Source organism: Ipomoea nil, unplaced genomic scaffold, assembly GCF_001879475.1.
Source record: "Ipomoea nil cultivar Tokyo-kokei standard unplaced genomic scaffold, Asagao_1.1 scaffold1043, whole genome shotgun sequence".
Taxonomy (NCBI): domain Eukaryota; kingdom Viridiplantae; phylum Streptophyta; class Magnoliopsida; order Solanales; family Convolvulaceae; genus Ipomoea; species Ipomoea nil.
In genome coordinates this window covers 4497137-4517634 of record NW_017617471.1, presented here as the reverse complement: position 1 = coordinate 4517634, position 20498 = coordinate 4497137, and the positions used below count along the sequence as shown (strand labels likewise).

At 36.6% G+C, this 20498-nt stretch overlaps 2 protein-coding genes across 10 annotated transcripts; one reads left to right on the top strand and one right to left on the bottom strand.

The window, feature by feature from the left end:
- The first annotated feature begins 4950 nt into the window (after positions 1 to 4950).
- Positions 4951 to 11599, top strand: LOC109181594 (golgin subfamily A member 6-like protein 22). Of its 6 annotated transcripts, none has more exons than XM_019331442.1 (14): positions 4951 to 5170; positions 5568 to 5823; positions 5947 to 5991; positions 6111 to 6173; positions 6339 to 6401; positions 6529 to 6591; positions 6682 to 6744; positions 6922 to 6984; positions 8743 to 8805; positions 9604 to 9666; positions 9795 to 9854; positions 10069 to 10203; positions 10626 to 10715; positions 10835 to 11599. In XM_019331442.1, the coding sequence occupies exons 2-14, from the start codon at positions 5608 to 5610 to the stop codon at positions 11360 to 11362; spliced, it is 1515 nt and encodes a 504-aa protein (XP_019186987.1). In that variant the 5' UTR covers positions 4951 to 5170; positions 5568 to 5607; the 3' UTR covers positions 11363 to 11599. The 6 variants fall into 6 exon arrangements, with proteins under 6 accessions (XP_019186987.1, XP_019186985.1, XP_019186988.1 ...); XM_019331440.1 differs by having other exon boundaries at positions 5549 to 5823; XM_019331443.1 differs by having other exon boundaries at positions 5546 to 5823.
- A 270-nt stretch (positions 11600 to 11869) lies between these two features.
- Positions 11870 to 15801, bottom strand: LOC109181592 (probable inactive receptor kinase At5g58300). 4 transcript variants are annotated; one of them, XM_019331434.1, is made up of 3 exons: positions 15270 to 15801; positions 12783 to 14290; positions 11870 to 12679 (listed from the first exon to the last, which is right to left on the bottom strand). In XM_019331434.1, exons 2-3 carry the CDS (start codon positions 14158 to 14160, stop codon positions 12051 to 12053), a joined length of 2007 nt encoding a protein of 668 aa, XP_019186979.1. In that variant the 5' UTR covers positions 14161 to 14290; positions 15270 to 15801; the 3' UTR covers positions 11870 to 12050. The 4 variants fall into 4 exon arrangements, with proteins under 4 accessions (XP_019186979.1, XP_019186982.1, XP_019186983.1 ...); XM_019331437.1 differs by having other exon boundaries at positions 12783 to 14271; XM_019331438.1 differs by lacking the exon at positions 15270 to 15801 and adding an exon at positions 14527 to 14612 and having other exon boundaries at positions 12783 to 14271.
- Between the last annotated feature and the right edge of the window lie 4697 nt (positions 15802 to 20498).

The window sequence follows — 20498 nt, the reverse complement described above, 5'->3', positions numbered from 1 at the left end:
GATCCAGAATATTGGCATAGAATATCAAGAAGTTCATTTTTTCAGGATCTCCCCAATATTTTTCAAATTTTTGTTTCATATGGGACCCCATATCCTATAAAACAGACATAACACAGAAAAAATTAAGAGATGCATACAAACACATTCAGATAAATGATACCAGTTTACAGTTTACCTTTTCAGAGGTTGAAACAGAGTTAACCATGTCATCCAGCATGCAACCTAAGTCAGAAATCTCAGAAAAGAAAGTATTTGAAGTGACATATAGAGAACCAGATATTCTCACAGTCATCTCATAGAAGCCTTTCAAGAAATGGACTAAGCTTTGCACAGAAAGCCAATCCATAAAGTTTGGAATAGAATCAGGTAAGTCAGCATTCAATGAGGCATCATTCTCATAAGCTTCAAAGGCCCTCTGGTATTGAAGGGCAGTGTTAAGCATCATGTATGTGCTATTCCATCTTGTTGGAACATCAAGTTGTAATGCACATTTGGCTTCCACCCCATTAAGCACAACAATCTCTCTAAACTTCTTAAGTCTGACAGGAGAACTCCTCACCCATCTCACAACATCTCTAACTTTCTTAACAGAAGGACCTGCATATCTCAACCCATCCTGGACCACTAAGTTCAACACATGGGCTATGCACCTCATGTGCATATATTGAACCCTAACAGAAGACCCACCCAAGACAGAAGTTTGTTCTTGAAAAACCCCAAAGCTGTGTCATTTGAAGAGGCATTATCAACAGTAACAGTGAACACATTTCTAATCCCCCAATCAAGAAGACAACTCTCAAGGGCTTTGGCTATATACTCTCCCTTATGAGAAGAAATTGGGACAAAGGAAATGATCTTTTTGTTTAGCTTCCACTGATCATCAATGAAATGTGCAGTAATGCACATGTAATTGATCCTTTGGACAGAGGTCCATGTATCAGTGGTCAAGCTGACCCTTTGGGTGCTCACCTTAAACAACTTCTTTAGGGTTAGTCTCTCATCTAGGTAAATCTGATAAATGTCTCTAGAAATGGTCTACCTAGAAGGTATTTGAAACCTAGGACAAGCAACTAAAATGAATTTCCTAAAGCCATTTCCCTCAACAATCCTAAAGGGAAGTTCATCAACAATGATCATCTCACACAATGCCCTCCTAATAGCCTCTTGGTTGAAAACCCAAGTCCCCAAAACCCCCTCACAAGCTTCTGTTCCAGAGGCATTAAAGGTGAGAAGAGACTGCCTTGTGTCCTTACAATGAGGATTTTTTAGGCAGGCCTTCATATGGTTTTTCAAAGAGGAAGTGCCATGCTTTTTACTTTCACATTTATAGATTTTGGCACAATAAAGACATTTGCCCTCAACTACTGGTCCCTCAGTTTCACCTTCAGCAGGTGGAGCACGGATCTTTTCAAAATGATCCCATACTATAGATCTAGACTCCACCTCTTTCCTCTTCTTTGTAGGAACAACAGGAGGAGAAGGCATAGGATTTGTCTGAGGATTTCTCTCAGTACCTTGAGCTTCTACTCCATGCTCCTCATCAGTTGAGGTTGGAGGGTGTCCAGTTGCACTGATGCTTTCCATCTATAAAGATGGGCATCAGTATCCAAATAAAGCAGACAACCAATCATACTAAAGCTTCCACCATACAGTACTCATACATAGAAGTATTACATATTTACATATTACTTATTTACTTTCAGTTAATTTCACATGTCATCATGTATGCAGAATTGCACATAAACAATTTAAGGGTCCCATATCCATAAACTTAATACAATTTACAATTTACAAAGAAATCCATATTCAGGCATTCAAGCTAAGTGGATGTATGCCACTTCATAATGCTCATCATATATATGGATTTCACACAAAGGGGCTAGGGCTTCCACCAGATTAGGGACAATTACCCCTTTAAGCCTTTAACTCAGTTAGTGAGTTACACACATACAGATTAAGCTTCCACCAACAATCTTAAATTAGAGACAAGTGAGTAAGTAATCTGGAACTTCTCAACAGATCACAGTCCTCACAGTCCATACAAATCACAGAATCACAATCAGAATAACCCTAATCAAACAATCAAAGTATCAATCTTAAATTAGAGACAAGTGAGTAAGTAATCTGGAACTTCTCAACAGATCACAGTCCTCACAGTCCATACAAATCACAGAATCACAATCAGAATAACCATAATCAAACAATCAAAGTATCAATCTTAAATTAGAGACAAGTGAGTAAGTAATCTGGAACTTCTCAACAGATCACAGTCCTCACAGTCCATACAAATCACAGAATCACAATCAGAATAACCCTAATCAAACAATCAAAGTATCAATCTTAAATTAGAGACAAGTGAGTAAGTAATCTGGAACTTCTCAACAGATCACAGTCCTCACAGTCCATACAAATCACAGAATCACAATCAGAATAACCCTAATCAAACAATCAAAGTATCAATCTTAAATTAGAGACAAGTGAGTAAGTAATCTGGAACTTCTCAACAGATCACAGTCCTCACAGTCCATACAAATCACAGAATCACAATCAGAATAACCCTAATCAAACAATCAAAGTATCAATCTTAAATTAGAGACAAGTGAGTAAGTAATCTGGAACTTCTCAACAGATCACAGTCCTCACAGTCCATACAAATCAAAAAATCACAATCAGAATAACCCTAATCAAACAATCAAACTAACAATCTTAAAAACTAGGGTTTAGAGAATAGAGATTACTTCGTTTCTCTAAAATAAACCCCCGAGAACAAAGGGCTTCGATTCCTAGCCAGCGAACTGCAATCCACCGGAGTATCGCTCCCACCGGAGACTCGCTTGGGGCTTGAGGGCTACCGGAAACGAATGGGGCTTGACTCTTGAGAGCTTCCACCGGAGAATAATAGCTTCCACACTACAGACACTCACACTCTCAGGCTCTCAGCGTTTCAGAGACTCAAAGAGACTGTCTGAGAGAAGAGACTTTGAGAGAACTAGGGTAGAGACTAGAGAGAAGAGAGAACTGAGAGAGTTCTCTGGAAGAAGGGAATGAAGAGCTGCGCAAATGAGACTAGGGTTTGCGATTTCTCCGCTTCTTCTTCTATTTATACTTAGGCTACACGACGTCGTATTACATAGGGTTATACGTAGGCTTAGAAATGTTCGGGTTATCGGACGGGTTCGGGTGGAAAATATAACCCCCTCCCCGCCCCAACTAATGCGGCGTCATTTTCGGCCTCGGATCGGTTTTGGCTATTCGGGTTCGGTTCCCGATCCATTCCAGTATGACGGGTTCGGGTTGGGCGGGTTGGACGGGTTATGCACAGCCCTAATGCTCAGGGCTTGAAACTTAAGATTTATACAATTTGTTGTATGTTGTGTGAATTATAGAAACCTAAGTACTACATTGTAATAGGGAGTCAATAGTATTCAAAAAAAAAAAAATAGAAACCTAAGTAAAATTAAGTTAGAGAAAATGGTAAAAGTGGTCAAACTTTAAGTGAAATATCAATTAACTTCTTAAATTTAGTAAATGTGCAATTACATTCATTAAATAATTTATTTTGATGTAATGAAGCCCACAAACCTATTAGTAATTTGTTATCACATGTCATTAGAATTCCGACAAAATACTGATAAAATTTTAGGCAGCAAAGTGATCGACGATCGACGAACGATCGTCGGTCACAGAGAAAGAGACCAAGGTCGCTTTCTCCAGCATAATGAGTTTAATTGACCTTTAAGCAAAATTGATGAGTGTAATTACAAATTTAGAGATAGAACATTTTAAAAGTGAAAGAAGATTGCAAAGGTGCAGATAGCTTTAGGCTAACCTCATTAGTGAAAGTATGTGGCTTTGAGAGATAATGTGACTATACAAGTGGAAAATGAGAATTTTTTTTAAAAATTGTTATTGCTTATGATGAGTAAATACGTATAGAAGACTGATTCGTATAGCCGGTTCGTTACGGTTATCACTGATGGTCAATCGTACTGTTCGTACCGATAGACCTCATGACAAAAGAATATGCTCTCGGATCATCCTTGGAATCGCCCCGACGGAAAGCAGTCGGTCTACCTACAACGTAACGTAGCCTGTCGAGCCAAAATGTAACTTACACGACAAGTTATAAGGGCGAACTTGAGCCTGCAGAGCGACGACTGACAACTTGCAAAAGTAAACGGCTCAGCCTCCTCGATTAGTCAACTACGCATAGCTGCAGAGCAACTGCCTGACTAAGCCAACGAGAAGACGCCACGTCGAGTTACTTGTAGCAGGCGCATTAAATGCGTAGACCGATTTAGTTAAGTATAAATAGGAGGGTATGCCCCTCACTTCATATCTTCATCTTATTACAACTACTACTTACTATACTGTAGCCTACACCTCGTGTAACACCACCTGCTAGTACATTGCAACCTACTACTTGTAATACTACTAAGCCTTGGATCGCTCAGTCGTCACCCGATAGATTGACCTCTGGTAGACCGGCCGATCGACTGACCTACGAGCACCATCTCTACTTGTCTGCAAATATACGTATTCGTAACTCCCGGTTCAATTGTGACTATACAAGTCGAAAATAAGAGTTTTTTAAAAAAAGTTGTTATTGCTTATATGTATTGCAATCTTGCACATTACAAAAAAAAAAAAAAAAAAAAAATCGCATGACAAAATGCAGAATCTTTTCTGTATTTTTTTATAAATATTTTATTGTAACGTGATATGAATGTGAGATTATATTTGAAAGTGAAAGAGTATTACAGGGAAGAATGTAAAGAAAATAATAAAGAAATTGTAATGTTAGCTAAAATTGTTCAAACATGTGTTTGTATTTTTTTCATTATCATAAGATCGCGTGACATCGGACAGTAAGGATCTAAACATTTTACCGAAAGGAAATTCCGGAAATATCCTCAAATTAGACAAGTATTTAAGAAAGCGCCACCCTCAATTGAATGCCGTTACACTCGATCGAACCGCATCTGAGCATCTCCCCCTCCCCCTCTGAACTTCAAAGCTACAATCTTCTTCACCAAAGAGCCGTCTCTCCTCCCCTGGATTACAACGACGTCGTACGACCTCGCTCCTTCGTACACTTCCCGGATCCTTTATCTGTGGATTTATAGGCACATCAGCTTATCCGGATTCCGGATCAATCCTAACGATTTCGGTACTTTTACGCCGAATTTGATTATTCGAGCTTCAATTATGCGATTTGTGCATTTTCCTTTATTTTGGGGGTAATTTTAGCAATGCCGGTATGTGTTATTGAGAAATGGTGTTGTTCAATGCGTGTTTGGTATAAGATATCTGGTTTAAAATAATAAGAGCTTGATTTAAAAACGGAGGATTCGAGACTTGAATTAGGTCTAATTTCTATAGTTTATTCATAATATTTTGCAGGATTATGAAATTTGGGAAGCTATTTGGATTAATTTGCACTTGTCGTATTTGTTTCCAATTAGCATAATGGCTTACGATTGAAGTGTTGAATTAGAAGTTTTTGGGGCTCATTTGAAGCATTTTGATGACTCTAAGTCCTTAGCAGGTTGTCCTCGTTATTGTAGAGCTTGCCAAGTCCTCATTTTGAAGTCCTAGTGTCCTATAATGGAAGAAGAGAAGAAGAAGAGGAAAAATAAGAAAAAGAAGAATAAGCAGAATAGAACCACAGAGAATGCCTCGAGTGGTGCTGGACAAGTGGCTCCTCATGATCAGAACCATGTTTCTGAATCGCAAGAGGATACTACAGACACTGGAGAGATGCAGAATAATGATGCAGCAAAAATAGACAGGGATCCAAATAGACATCTCTCGACCAATCATGTAGGTTTAGGATTTGAATTCGTGGAATTAATTCAAGTTGGATTTTTTTCCTTCTACTTTATGAGTTAATGGCACATTGCACTAGTTGCTGTTTAATAATTTCTTATGCTCTTGCTTTTACAGCCAACTTTAGCTGAAGGTGATAAACAGTACTGGATGGGCAGAGAGGTAAAGATAATGCCTTCTTCCTCTTAACTGTTTCTTTGTTATCTATATAATGATTCTATAGTTCCTTTTTAGATATTCCATAATTTTGTGAAGCAATTTGTAACGTTTTGTATCTGCAGGCTATTTATGAAGAGAAGATTAAGCAACTAGAGAATGAGAAGAATGTGCATGTACAGAAAGAGGTAAATATGTGATGTGAGTTCTTATATTACATTCTAAAAATTTAAGAGTTTTTAGTCAGTTGTCTTTGAGTATTTTATTACTCCATAATTTAATATGTAGTACTGGTGTTTACTTATGTTATGTGTTTCAAATTGATGCCGTTAGTGATTTTTGTCCCTTCACAGGCTATTCTAGAAGAGAATATTAAACAATTGCTTAGTGAAAAGAATGAAACCTTACAGAAAGAGGTAAGAATGATAATTATTGTAGTATACAACTAATTAACCTGCTTGTGTATTTTCCGTTGATGAATTTCCTTTCTAATATTATCATTTTACTTATTTATAATCATGTAGTGGCCTCTTCATTTTGCAGTCTAAAGTTGAAGAGAGAATTAGACAACTAGAAAATGAAAAGTTCATGCACATCCACAAAGGGGTAATGTAAATACTACATATTGTTGGTTCAGATATTGTACATGTTGAGAATATTATCTATTTACTTCTGTCTTGATGTTGGGATGTACAGGCTAGTCTTGAAGAGAAAAATTTACAATTACAGAAGGAAAAGGACATTCTGTTGCAGCAAATGGTAATATAAAATCCCAATCTAAATGGCTTCTGCAGTTGAAATACTTTCTTTTTTTGCCTCTTTTTTTTTTCATTTATAATCTGCAAATTTACTTGGTTAGAGATGGTTTATTTCATAGGGATGTTTATAATTCCTTTCTTGTAATTGAAACTCCATACTTTTTTTTTGGGTCTCCAGACTGTTCTTGAGGTTGAAATTTCACAATTACAGAATGGAAGGGACTTCTGGCTTCAAAAAGAGGTGATGGTTCTTTCATTACAGTAAAATACTGAAGTTTTTCAGAATTAAATTGATACCTTGTTTTGTACCATTATTGGGCATTCTTTTTTGAGAACTTTCAACTTTGCACATTTTAGATCCACTTAGCCTTTCCTTTTCAGTTGGCCAATTATGTCTAGAACTAATCATTTATGCATTAAGAGTTCTCTATAGACTTTCAATAATTTTTGGGGGTTTATTTTCTCTTTACCCCGATCCCTTCATCTAGTTACTTCTTATGGGTCCAAAAAGCTTCAACAATAGGTTATCATACTTTCATTGATCATGGGAAGTGTCAAGTGTGCTATTCCTTCCAGATAGAAATGAAATTGTTGAGTTATCAGCTTTGGAGTATCTCAATCAAAATGTTTTCCAGCCAGTGGAAAAGGTGGACATGTTTTGTAATGGTCATTGACTTGGAGGCGCAAAGGGTGAAATTGACTGGGTTAGTAAGTTGTTGTATGAAAAAAAATGGAAGGCACCACTATAACCAGGTTCAGGGCAATTCCTGTGTGACAGAGTCCAAAGAGGAGGGGTTGACTAGAAGTATTAAGATTCTGTAATGGACAGAAAAAGAGACATGAGTGGCTATGAGAGGTTAAAGTTATAAATAGATTCAGAAGAGACAAGGTGTGATGGAACAGGTTTGGGGAAGATCTCCTTTAGACAGGATGGGTGGAAATTGCGGTTCTGCCCTTCATTCTTCTGGTTGAGATAAATTAAAGAGCCATGGCTAGGCCCAATTTCTTGGAACTTATCTGGATTTGGTGAGCAGCCTTACACTGCTCTCTTAAATGAAAGGCAGGCCAACTGTAGTGTTAATAACCCAAAAGCATTAATAAATTACCTTATTCAGCTTCATCCCATCCCTATCAGTAGAATCAGAAAGGATGAAGTAAATGGGAATTTGGCTGCAATCACTGATAAATTAAGAATGCCTTCAAGGTTTTACAAAGGTAATATGCTACACCCTTTCCCATGGCTCTGCAAGCTAGATCAGACTCTAAACTGTTATTTGAGTTTGTCCACAAGTAGGGAGCTAGTCAATCTGAAATGTGCTTGAAAGGTTTGTTTCTACACAATCAGATTCAAAGGAGGAGACAGTATGCTTGATGAAATGTGGAGATATCTCTAAAGGAGAAGATGGTTATATTCTGGGTATTGAGCAGTTTAGGACAATTTGGGGTAGCAACTCAGAAGTGGGGACAGCCAAACTGAATCATCCACTATCTGTAAACCATCTTTGATTGTTTGTTACAAATTTAACACCTAGATGGGACCCAAATAAAGGTTTGGAAGAGTTTGAAAATTTCAGTATTTTTGGGCATAGTTTGTGGGTCAGGGTAACAGCAATATAGATGGCCAAATGGGCTAGGGTGGGGCTAGGAAGGAGAATGCTGGAATCGGAAAAAGGTCAAGGTCAAAACAGTGAAGAGAACTGAAGAGATTGGAATTGCAAGTGCCCTATAAGAACAAGTATAGAATAGCTAGGTGTTAGATAACTTTTATGATGTACATTGCTCCTAGGTTTGTGTGGGAATTTTTAATTAGTTGTATTATTAGTAGATTGGGAGGTAGTCCTCTACCTGATGACTCTGCATAGGTTGCACCTCCTTTGTGCCTTTAATAGGTTGCACAGCCTGCAAGGAATTTTCTTGACCTTTCACCCAAAAAGTAAATAACAAAAAAAAAAGACTCTGCCTTGTTATTTTTATTTTAAATATATGCTCTTCCTTGCAGGCTGGTTATGAGGAAAGAATTAGTCTGTTGGTTGATGAAGCAGCAACCCTGAATCTGAAAAGGGTAATTGAATGAGAATACATAGATGTGGTTTGCTTCAGTTTTATAATTAGATAACCGGAACTTGGAGGGTGTGGTTGAGTGGAAGGGACTCATCCATCCTTAACCAAAGGTCAAGGGTTTCGATCCTTGGCTTTGGGAATGGAGCAGCCTTAAATCTCCAGGCCAGCTGTCCCACCCAAAAGAGGTGCCTACAACTCAGCGAGGGATTAGTCACTGTGTGCGACGGTGGAAACCCTGGGTATACCCAAAAAAATAATTAGATAACCGGGAATTTTTTTTCCTGAACTTTTATGAAATATCTATTTAATTTTTGAACTAGTTATGGCTTTAGTCCAGAACTATGGTGATAGTTTACTTTTAGTTCCAAACTATTAGTTTAGACAAGATTGGTCCACCAACTATTTGAAACTGGACAGAAATTATCCTCTGTTGAGATGTTAATGGAATGACTATTTTTTTCCAATTTCAATTGTTGGGAGAACCATTCTTGTCCACTTTTGAATCCTAGGGAGCAATTGCCATCCAATTTTGAGTTCAACAGTAGTCCTCCAACTATTAGAAAGTTGAAGAAAAATGGCCCTTCCATTTTGGTTCTGTCATGAGGATCCTTTTGGCCACTTTTCAACGGGTGGGGGGACCATTTTCTTCCAAATTGATAGTTGGATACTAAAAGTAAAATACCACTATAGAATAGGAATAAAAGCAGAAATAGTTACATTTTTAAGAATGTATCTTTTTCCTTTCACTCCCTGATAATATGATCTTTTTTTCAATAAGCTGACCCTATCATGAAATCAGGTGAGATTGGAGGAAAAAATAAAACAGATGGAGGAGGAAAGAGATGCCTGGATCCAGAAGGAGGTAAACACTAATTTTTCTTGATGCATTTGGTTTCTTCTTCAAGTAGGTTACCGGGATGGATCTTTTGATGTCTTGATGATAGTTGTACCAGAAGGTAACTGTGACCAAAGTTTTTCCTGATGTTACAGAACTTGATGGAAACAAGAATTTCAAGCCTGAACACCCGTAATGCATTCTTACAAACAGAGGTATAACATCTAAATGATCCTTATGACACAAACATCTTTTTGTTCTAAGCTTTCCTCTTAGCCAGATGGTATAGTTTTGTTTTTTACCTAACTAAATGAATCATAAGTTTTGTTCATTATGTTTACTGCTGCTAAATATAAACAACTGAGGCCGAAACATGATAGTAGTTGTTTTTATTTATTTTTATATGGAATTAAAAACAAACTATGTCAGGTGAAGGAGCTTGTAGAGTTGCGGAACAGTACTGCACTAGAAAATCAGCTGCTGAAAGTAACTGTAAATACTTTGCAGTCGCAAGTACAGGGCCTTGAGAAGAGCGCTACCAGTTCATCAACTGGGGGGAAAATGGTAAGTTGCTTACATCTTATATTTTGGACTCCGCATGATGCATGCACGACACTAGAGCCTTACGCATTGGGTTCTATCTTTACTGAGAACCTGTGCGTGCCCCTTCTCCAGACTCCATCAGCCGGCATTTTGTTCTGTTCCTTTTTACTGCCTTTTTATTTTGGAGCGTGGAGTGGTGGTAGCTAGCGTGCCCTTAGATTGTCGACATGTTAGGGCTATTTTTATGTATTTGTACTCTGTAGTAACTAGTAAGGTTGCATGTGTTTCGCTTCTTCCTTCTTTAGAGCTTGCAATCTTGTCCTCGTTATGCCTTATGGAAACCTGGGAACCTAAAAAGCCTATCTTGTCGAATTTATTTCCCTTTGGCATTTTAAACAGTATTTTACTTGTTACATTAATATTTTACTTTCTTCTACATGTAGCATACTTCTGAAAATGGAGATGTGAATTCTGAGGCTGCTCATGCAGTGGTCCAAAAACTTCTCGCTGAGAACTCAGAGCTTGTTGAGAAGGTAAAGCACATCAACCTGCTGCGGTGAAACTGTAGTCCTCTTAGAGAGTTTTTCTGCTTTGTTTCGAAGTCTAGATTATTAATAAAAATAATGACAAGTGTTTCTCGTTATTTTCCCAGGTGAATGAATTATACATTGAGCTTCAGCGGAGGGATTCAATGATGGAAGTGTCTTCATTTCCTATGACTGGAAATGCTGAATCTACTTATAATACCAATACTACTTACATTACCAATAGTTCAGCTCTTGGGTTAGAGCCGATGTCTGAAATGGCCAATGGTCGTGAAATCACTAGTGCTGACAATCCAGCGCTTGTATCCAAAAGCATGATTCAATCCACAGAAGATGTGAACGACAAAGCCAAAATGAACAGTCATGACAAGGCGAATGCTAAAGATGACAGTATGGGTTTAGATTCTTCCGAGGTTGAGACAAGCGAGATAGTGCAAATTCCTCTGGACGAGACTGAAGCTGAAGAGGCTACAGAATCTGAAATCATTCCTGATGATCAGAAAACCACCGCCGAGGTGGTTCCTCTCTCGGATGCACCTTTGATTGGCGCTCCATTCCGATTAATATCATTCATGGCTAGATACGTTAGCGGTGCCGATTTGGTTGACAAAAACTCAGCCACAGCCACCAGGTAAGTCCTCACTTCTCACCAGTTAGGTATAGCTCTATACAAACCATTCATTCTAGTCTGTAACGATAGTAACTTATTGATGTACTCGAAAGAATGCAAAGCCAAAACATGAGGCCATACATAGCCCAATTTTGAGGAGTCTTCAGTTTACTAAACAGGAATTTCTGTACCATATTTACTAGACAAACATCGCTTCAGACAAGTTTTTGATAAATATAACTTGTTTATTGATTATGTGATATATTTTAAAATAAAGTTTTAGATTGTCATCTTGTGAATGAAACATGTTTGGAGAGCTTTCTATAGGGTACTCGAAAATAGTTTGATGTCAGATTAAATTATGGAGCATTTGGTTGCCCCGGATTAATTTTCTCCATCAAATAATATGAACGTGGATTAATTTTATCCATCAAATAATATGAATGTGGATAGCAACTTTCGAATCAAGTAGAAATAAATGTAATATGTTTAATTTAATGAAATTAAAATGTAAAGATCTGTTGCATTATAATTTTCAAAGCAATGTTCAAACATACCATTTTCATTTCATATAAATATTAAGATTACATGAAAAAAGGGGTTAAAAAAAAAAGGAAGAAGCTAAAGACAAAGGATTTTTAAAAATTGAGATGAACCTAAAAAGGTGACATACAAATGGACTGAAAATCTGAAATGATAAAAAGCTATGGTCATCATACAGCAGAGCTGCTTGGGCTCCTAGACTTGTTATCTTCAGATGATGGCCGGTTGTCGAAATCCGGCTGCCGGATTTCCTCAATCATCCTCACAACTTCATCCATCTTAGGCCTCATTTCCGGCACCTTTCCGACACAGGCCATTGCAACCTGAAGCAACTGCACCATCTCATCTTCCATACTCTGATGATAGTTGATCAGTTCTGCATCAAACACCTCTGCAGTCCATTCCTCTCTAACAACAGACTGAACCCATTTTGGCAAATCCACCACCTCTTCCTGCGCTGCTGACTGCACTGGCGCTTTTCCTGTCAGCAGTTCGAGTAGGAGAACCCCGAGGCTGTAAACGTCTGATTTTTGGGTGGATTTCCTTGTTTCAATCACCTCCGGTGCTCGGTATCCCGCGCTTCTTGGTGGGATTGTGGTGAAGCCCATAAGTGGCGTGAGGCCAAAATCCGATATGCATCCGTTGAGGTCTTGAGTGAGGAGGACATTCGAAGATTTTATATTGCCGTGAGTTAGCCTTGCACCGGGAACAGAATGTATGTGGGCAACGCCCCTTGCAGCTCCCCCTGCGATCTTTAACCTTGTATTCCAATCGAGTGCCATTCTTGATTCCCTGTTCCCTGTGATCATCAACATAGAAACATGGCAATGAATGTTAATGTTGTTGAAAACAGAAAGTGTGTTTCATAAAATGGCAGATTTCTCCAGTTAGAGATTTGATACCATGCATCAGAGCAGACAAGCTGCCTCGAGTGACAAAATCATAAACCAGGAGTTTCTCATCCTTGGAGTAGTAATAAGCACGAAGAGCAACAACGTTAGGGTGATGACTTAATGTGCCAATGCTCTGCATTTGTTGTTCGAATTCTCTTTTGCCAACCACTACTTCCTTTAGCCGCTTCACGACTACTGTAACACCCTCCTCCAGTATCGCCTTATACGTTGTTCCATAACTCCCTTTTCCAAGAACTTCTGCTGAGGCTCTTAGTAGATCTTCGAGATCAAAATTGTGAGAACAGCCGTCGAAGAAAATCAGTTTATTCTTTTCAGCTTCTTGTGTTCCGCTACTAAAATCCTCCTTTGGGGCAGCTCTTTCTGCATTAAGGTTCTTTCCCGTAGTAGCACCTTTTTTAGTATAAAACCCCTTCATACAACATAGGGCCATCACCAGAATGAAACCAAAGATGATTGCTGCAGTACTTCCAGCAGCAATGGCAATGATAGATCCACTACTTAACTTTGACTTCGCTTTTGGGTTTTCGGGAGCCTTTGGTGACAATGGCAGCTGACCTGGTGAACGAGGTGGTGGCTTGGAATTGGAATGCGTAGGAGAGGGAGATAGTAAAGGTGAAGGTGAAGGTGAAGGCGAAGGAGATGGAGAAGGCGAGGGAGAAGGAGAAGGTGAAGGTGCAGTAGAGAGGCATCGATTCAAGGGTGGCCCACATAGCAAAGAATTTCCTCCAAATGATGAAGAAGGGAACCTTTTAAGTGATGGTGGAATTGAGCCGTTAAGAAGGTTGTTGCTCAAGTTCAATTGCTTAAGATTCGGGAGGTTGAGATCGGGTATAGATCCTGTAAGAGAGTTATTTTCAAGGTTCAAACCAGTAAGGTGTGTCAAGTTTTGAACTTTTACCGGAATATTGCCTGTGAAGGAATTGAAGGAGAGATCAATGAAGTCGAGTTCTGGAGAAAGAGTGGAAGGAATATCCCCAGAAAAGTTATTACGCTGGAGATAGATGTTCTGCAGGGAAGGAAGAGACAATACATCCGATGGAAGACTCCCGCTTAGAAGATTGGATCGCAGGCTGAGAGTTGTAAGCGCATCCAGTCTTCCTATCGTGTTTTCTGGTATAGGACCGCTAAATCCAACACCAGGAAGCCGGAGTTCAACCACACGACTTCCATCTTCACTGCAAGTGACACCAACCCAAGAAGTACAGATCGAGGCCTTCATGCTCCAGTTGAGCCTCCTGCCATGCGGTGTTGCAGAAGCAAAGTCTAGAAGGGCTTGTCTGTCTGCCTTCAGGTCCGAGACAACTTTTTGGAAGAGGAGCACACATAAAACGAGCGGAAGTGTAGAAAAAGATGTATACAGCTTCATCCTTTAGCAAATTCGGGACAATTCAGAACAGCACTTTCAACATTCCTCGTATTTACTCTTCTAGCAATAGGAGACTAATGTTGAGTTGTTAACCATTGTCACTCTCATCACCTAGAAACAGTGGTAACACCTATAGTCAAAATAAATATACAAAATGAAAAGTAAGTGATGCTTAGAACAAATTAATATCTGAATCAATACAACACCATAACAGACGAGAATGTTCCTAAGAAACACAGAAAAGAAAAAGAAAATAGAAGATTTCACTGAATTCTCTTCTCAGATCACTTTATTCACTTAGAGGACTTTTTGGAAAGTGTAAGACAATTAGACAAACACAAGACTGCTGCTACGTATGAACAATACATTGAAGGAAACCGGGAAACAACTGAACAAAATGCCCCTATAAGGAACCGAAGCTTCCAAGTTCCCTTATTTTTGTAATCTGTAACAGATCAGGAGTTATATAGGAACTGCTTGTGCTAAAATAGAGGCTGCTAGTCTTCCTGTTCTCATTAGAAGTAGTTGAGAGTCATTACCTCACATCACTGTCTAGGCCCAGACACTTCTCACCACGACATAAATGACAATCGAAAGAACAGCTAAGAGTTAGTACTATCATTCACAAAACCAAATCATTTCAACACCGGAATTTCGGCTGAAACACTTAGAAATGGTATTGTCAGTGATTATTTGATCAAGATGTAATCAAAACATTAATTTCTTAAATTTGGAAACCTCTTCAGTTTAAGTCCCCTACACCCAGCTAAACTACAAGACTATAACACTTTCTTGAAACATCCTTTTAAGATCATGATACTTGAAAGAAAGCAACGAAGTCAAACAATCTTGAAATGGTTCACATCTAATTCTGAATTGGGTCACTTTGAATCCAAGATTTCCAGCCTCTGTGGCTCTGTAAATGTTAGTACAACTCAGCATTGGCAGCAAACACAGACTATTCAAAAGTCAAAACACAATCAAGTTTCAGCTCAGAAACCATATCACAAACACCTTGAGTGCAATTGCAACAAAAAACTACCAAACAAACACATTCACATAAGTAGCATAATTCTAGAACCAGAAACATATAAATTCAGAAAGGGCACCTTGGAAGAATGCAAGAAGGACAATGCAGGGGCAAGCAATGAGTGAGCTCAGCTAGCACATATGATCTTTAATACAGAAAGTGAGGAGCTTAATAGTGAAACGGGTAGAGGGAGAAAAAAAGGCGGAGTCTTGCGCTTTACATTTCTTCCCTAACTTCACTTCCCATTCCAACGGCATTTTGGTTTCTTTTCTCCCTTTGGAATCAGAAGATAAACCAAAGAAAGTAAGAAAGAAAGAAAGAAAGATTCTTCAGCGGGACAAGAAACCTTTTTCCTCTTTCTCTCTGAGAGGTAGCCGGTGGTGGTTTGGACTTTGGAATGGAGAAGAGAAAAAATGTTTTCTCTGGTCCAATGGTCCAGCTTCTGCGTGAAGCAAACGAAAGCTGTAAATGTGACGCGAATCTCAATGCCCCATTTACAGATTTGGAGAGAATTATCAACTGTGTATGATTGGGAAGAAAGTCTACGTTGGAGAGAAGAAGTATTATGATCAGCAATGGCTAAGGGGAGTTGTTCACCAGAATTTCCATGTTAATCTATCCTAATTTTCAATTACTTTAATGTTTACCGTATACTCAACACTTCATTTAAATATTCAATAGGTACATTTTATACTCAGCACCCCCGGGATGAAACAAATCTCGTCTATTTCTCGTTTGGTTCACGAAAATATTTGAGGGGAAATAGAACTGAAATTTCATGGAAAAGAAATTACTAGGAATATTAATTTTATTGTTTGATTAGTGAAAAAAAAAAAAAAAAGACTGGAGATATTGATTTGGCTGTTTGGTTGGGATTGAAATGGTAAAAAATAATGGGTATAAAGACTGAGATGTACCTACATAATGATAATGACAATAAAAGTAATAAGGGTAATGTTTACCTCAAAACTAAGGAAAATATTTTTCATGAACCAAACGGAGGACCATTTTCTGTAGAAAACTTTTTTCATCCAACCAAACATACTCTAAGGATTATAGATTTTCGAGATTGTCCATGATTAACGACTCAAATCAACAAAGCAAATAGATCAATCCCACTGAGACTAGTAACTTTATAGTTACAAAGTCAATAGCATGATCAACTTGATTAGATTTACCCTTAGTATCGAGATTTTGTTATAAAAATATTTGAGGAAGTATTTAAATTTAGTCCATAAAATGTTTTATATTGCGTAGATTTTAAACAAAAATTAATTAAAACAAACTTTAAAATGCCATGCAAAGCATTTACATCCATTAATCAATTGTACTTTGTGCTATAAAAGTTGTACTTCAAACATAATGTGCAATTTAACAAAGATTAAAGTATCATCTTGTAATACATGTTAAAATGCCACACTTAAAATCTCCATAAGTTTTGTTAGCTCATCTATACCCGATGCAATTCATAATAGAAGGTGCATAAATTTAGATGACTGTAATTTTTTGTCGATTAATTATAAATAATTTAAGTTGATTTATTTGTTTATAATTTTTTATCGAGTAGAATCATAAGATATATTTTATCTAAACCATACTTTTAAATAATAATTGTTGATTTTTTCGTAAATCGAAAAAGTTTAGATGAATGTTGAGAATATTTTATGGAGAATGGTGTGAGCTTGTGGGGAATAAACTAAGGCGTTGACCAAAGAAATGGGATTGACAGGTGGGTTTGTTGGGACTTAATTGGGTTGTGTTATGTGTTTGTCTTTTTCTCTCTCACCTAAACCAAACAAATCCGTACTACATTTTTGTCGGGTCAGGAAACAGAGCCCGGAACTTCTAGAACCCTAAATTTGGTACTTTATATACTGTATCATTTTTATTTTTTTTGGTTAATGATTTAACATGATATATTTTAATTGATTAAAAAAGTAAATAATTTTAACTATTTTCTCATAATTGGATGACTAATAACGTTATTTTTGGATAATAAAGTGAACGTTGCCGAAACATTCTACCTCAATAGAGTTTTTATTAGTTTGTAAACTCATGTTGGTTTGACTTTAATTTATTAAAGTAAATAAAATAGTAAGGAGAAATTGGGTGTAATATATTTATATATGCAATTATGCAAATGTTATTGTATGGAAAGTTGGAAACTTAACATGTTTGATTAATTGCAATAAGAAAGTGTGATAGTGATATAATAACATATGATTTCACGGGTAGAGGAGTAATTATTTTTGTTGAATAATTAAACTCTCTTTCAGTATAATAGTTTGTAAATTATTTTTTTTTTAAATTGCATTAAAAAAATTATGTGCGAAGAGAGACTTGATGGAGAGGTAGTTTGCAGGGGAATCTGATCTGATCTTTAGAATAAATCTAATCTGTAATGGGATTGGTGATGTGTACTGTGGCTAATCAAACAAATTCATTTCTGCATGCGCTATTAATTAAATTACTTCAAATAATATAATAATGTTTGACCTCTGATCAGATCAGTTGGCTCAATGCTTTTCAAATACTTACTCCTATAAGCTATTATAAAATGAGTCTCTTGTCTCATTTTGATTTTTTATGAAAAATGTAATATTTTTATATCAAAATATAAAATTATCGTCATAAAAATATTACAATTTTCTTTATAAGTAACAAACACTTTATTCATAATTATTATTATATTTTTCAATATAAATATTATATTTTCATATTGACTCGACCTCGCTTTATGAATAAGAATTTGTGAGACATCTCGTACAAGTGTGATACTTAATAAATAGGAATAAGGTTCAAATTGGCCACTGAACGTAACCTAAAAATGCAATTAGGCCACTGAACGAAAAAAAGTGCAATTAGGCCACTGAACACTCCAAAAATGTGCAATTTCACCTGATAGCAGGTTACCCTCAATTTTAGCAGGTTATCTGCTTACGTGGCAGCTGAGTTGGCATTTTTAATAAATTTTAAATTATTTTAATAAATTTTAATAATAAATTTTTATTTAAAAAAATTAAAAAAAATAAAAACGACTTTATTTTATTTTTTATTTAATTTTTTTCAATTTTTTATAAAATTTATTATTAAAATTAATTATTAAAAATTATTTAAAAATTATTAAAAATGCCAACTCAGCTGCCACGTAAGCAGGTAACCTGCTAAAATTGATGGTAACCTGCTATCCGGTGAAATTGCATACGTTTGGAGAGTTCAGTGGCCTAATTGCATGTTTTTGAAGTGTTCAGTGGCCTAATTGCACTTTTTGTTCGTTCAGTGGCCTAATTGCATTTTCATGTTACGTTCAGTGGCCAATTTGAACCTTATTCCTAATAAATATATCCTCATTACTATATAAGTAGTCATATATTATCCACATGCATTCCAGTAATAGCACATGCCCAGCTTTTGATCCATTACTTCACAATTTCTAGTGAATTTAGCTTAATTTAATAATTTTCCACATTAATAATGGTCCGTTATATAATAATGAATTTTTAATAATAATATTTTATAAGTTTGAATTTAAAGTCCCTCATCATTCCAATCATTATACTCTAGATTGTAGTTCACCTTGTGTAACATTAGATAATGGTCATTGTTAAAAACTAGGGCTTCAACAAGGTGATCGCTAAAACGGACTCGCATACAATGGTCCAAGCCGTGAGTAAGGGCACGACTTCCAGACCTGAAGTGGACACTTTAATAACTGATTGCAAATTGCTTAGGGGGCAGTTTTAGGATTGTAAGATCAACCATACCTTCCAGGAAGACAACCAGTGTGTTGACTACCTTGCTAACATGGGTCAAGTCAGTCAGTGGGGCACGTGCATTCTAAACCACCCAAGGATATCCAGGAGCGGGACGCTATGAATCTGACTACTAGAAGAATTTTTTAGTCCTTTGGGGCTTTCCGGCCCCTCCTGTGCACCCAAAAAAAAAAGAAAGAAAGATAATGTTCATTTTAGTATATTGAATGTTTATTTTTTAAAGATTCATTTTTTATTTACTAAATGTTCATTATTTATTATAAAGAAATGAACTTTCAGTATATTAAAAATGGATATTTATTCGTGATTCATATTGCAATATGGACCATGGTCTATAGTACAATTTGCCTCACCCTTCTTGCCCTAAAGTCTAATGAAGGAGATAAATCAGAGGATGTACCTCAAACGACTTATAACCTCCCAAATGCTTGTACACTAATATCGACAACAAGGTCAAATACATATGCGGACATTTTATAATACACGTTTCATTTCAAAATGAAAATTTGTTAATTGGAAGTTATTGTACTATTTCACCTACTCGTTTTTAATTAGCAAACTTAGGCATATAACTAAAGATATTTTAATTTTCAAGCCCTTAACCGTTATCAGAATGTGTGCTTTGAGTAAAACACGTCTTATGATCATAGCTACCAAAAGACGGTAATAAAATAAACTAGCTTAAGTTATATATAGTTAATAGCAAATTCCTACGTACATAGAGTCAAAACATATAACTAAAGCTCTAGTTTTATAATGCGACCACCATGAACACCTTCAATTCATATGGTATCACACAATTAAGGGCTAGTTTGTCAGTGGTCCATTTTTCCACATGTTGCACTTAAATTTGTATTGGTACGACCCTAATATTAGTTACGTTCTCACTCACGTACTGCTTTGCTTTGCTTATTTATTCCATTATTATTTGTTGCCAGCCTACCCTTGAGTTGGCATCTCCGTTCACCACATCCATTTAATGCATGTTTCATGTTTGGTTATTTGATAAAGATACGCTAGTTAGCGTTCAATCGTTATGATAGTTTTAAAGTGTGATGTTAGCTACTACGCACAATAAAAAATAAAGTTACTAATTCGTTATTAAGTTTGTCTTTATATGAAATATTATTATTGACGGGTGAGTTTGGTCAATTTCTTGCATTTCTGGAGAAAGTGGATGGTAAAAGTAGGCAATTTATATCCTACACCACGGCGCGCATTGCACTGTGCGTCCAGATGCAAAATGACGTCGTTTTAATTTTTTTTTTTTTAATTTCCCGCCCCAGTGTATGGCAGTTAATTTTTCTTTAAAAAAAAACCCATGTTCAAAAATGTACATAATGTTATACTAGAATACACATAAAATGTACATAATTATATAACAAAATATACATACTCTTTTTAAAAGATAATACACATAATCTAACATAATACATAATAAACATAAACTTTTAACATAATACACATCAACTCTTAACATAATACACACAAATTTTCTGATTCGGATGTACATAATTGTATAAAAAGAATGTACA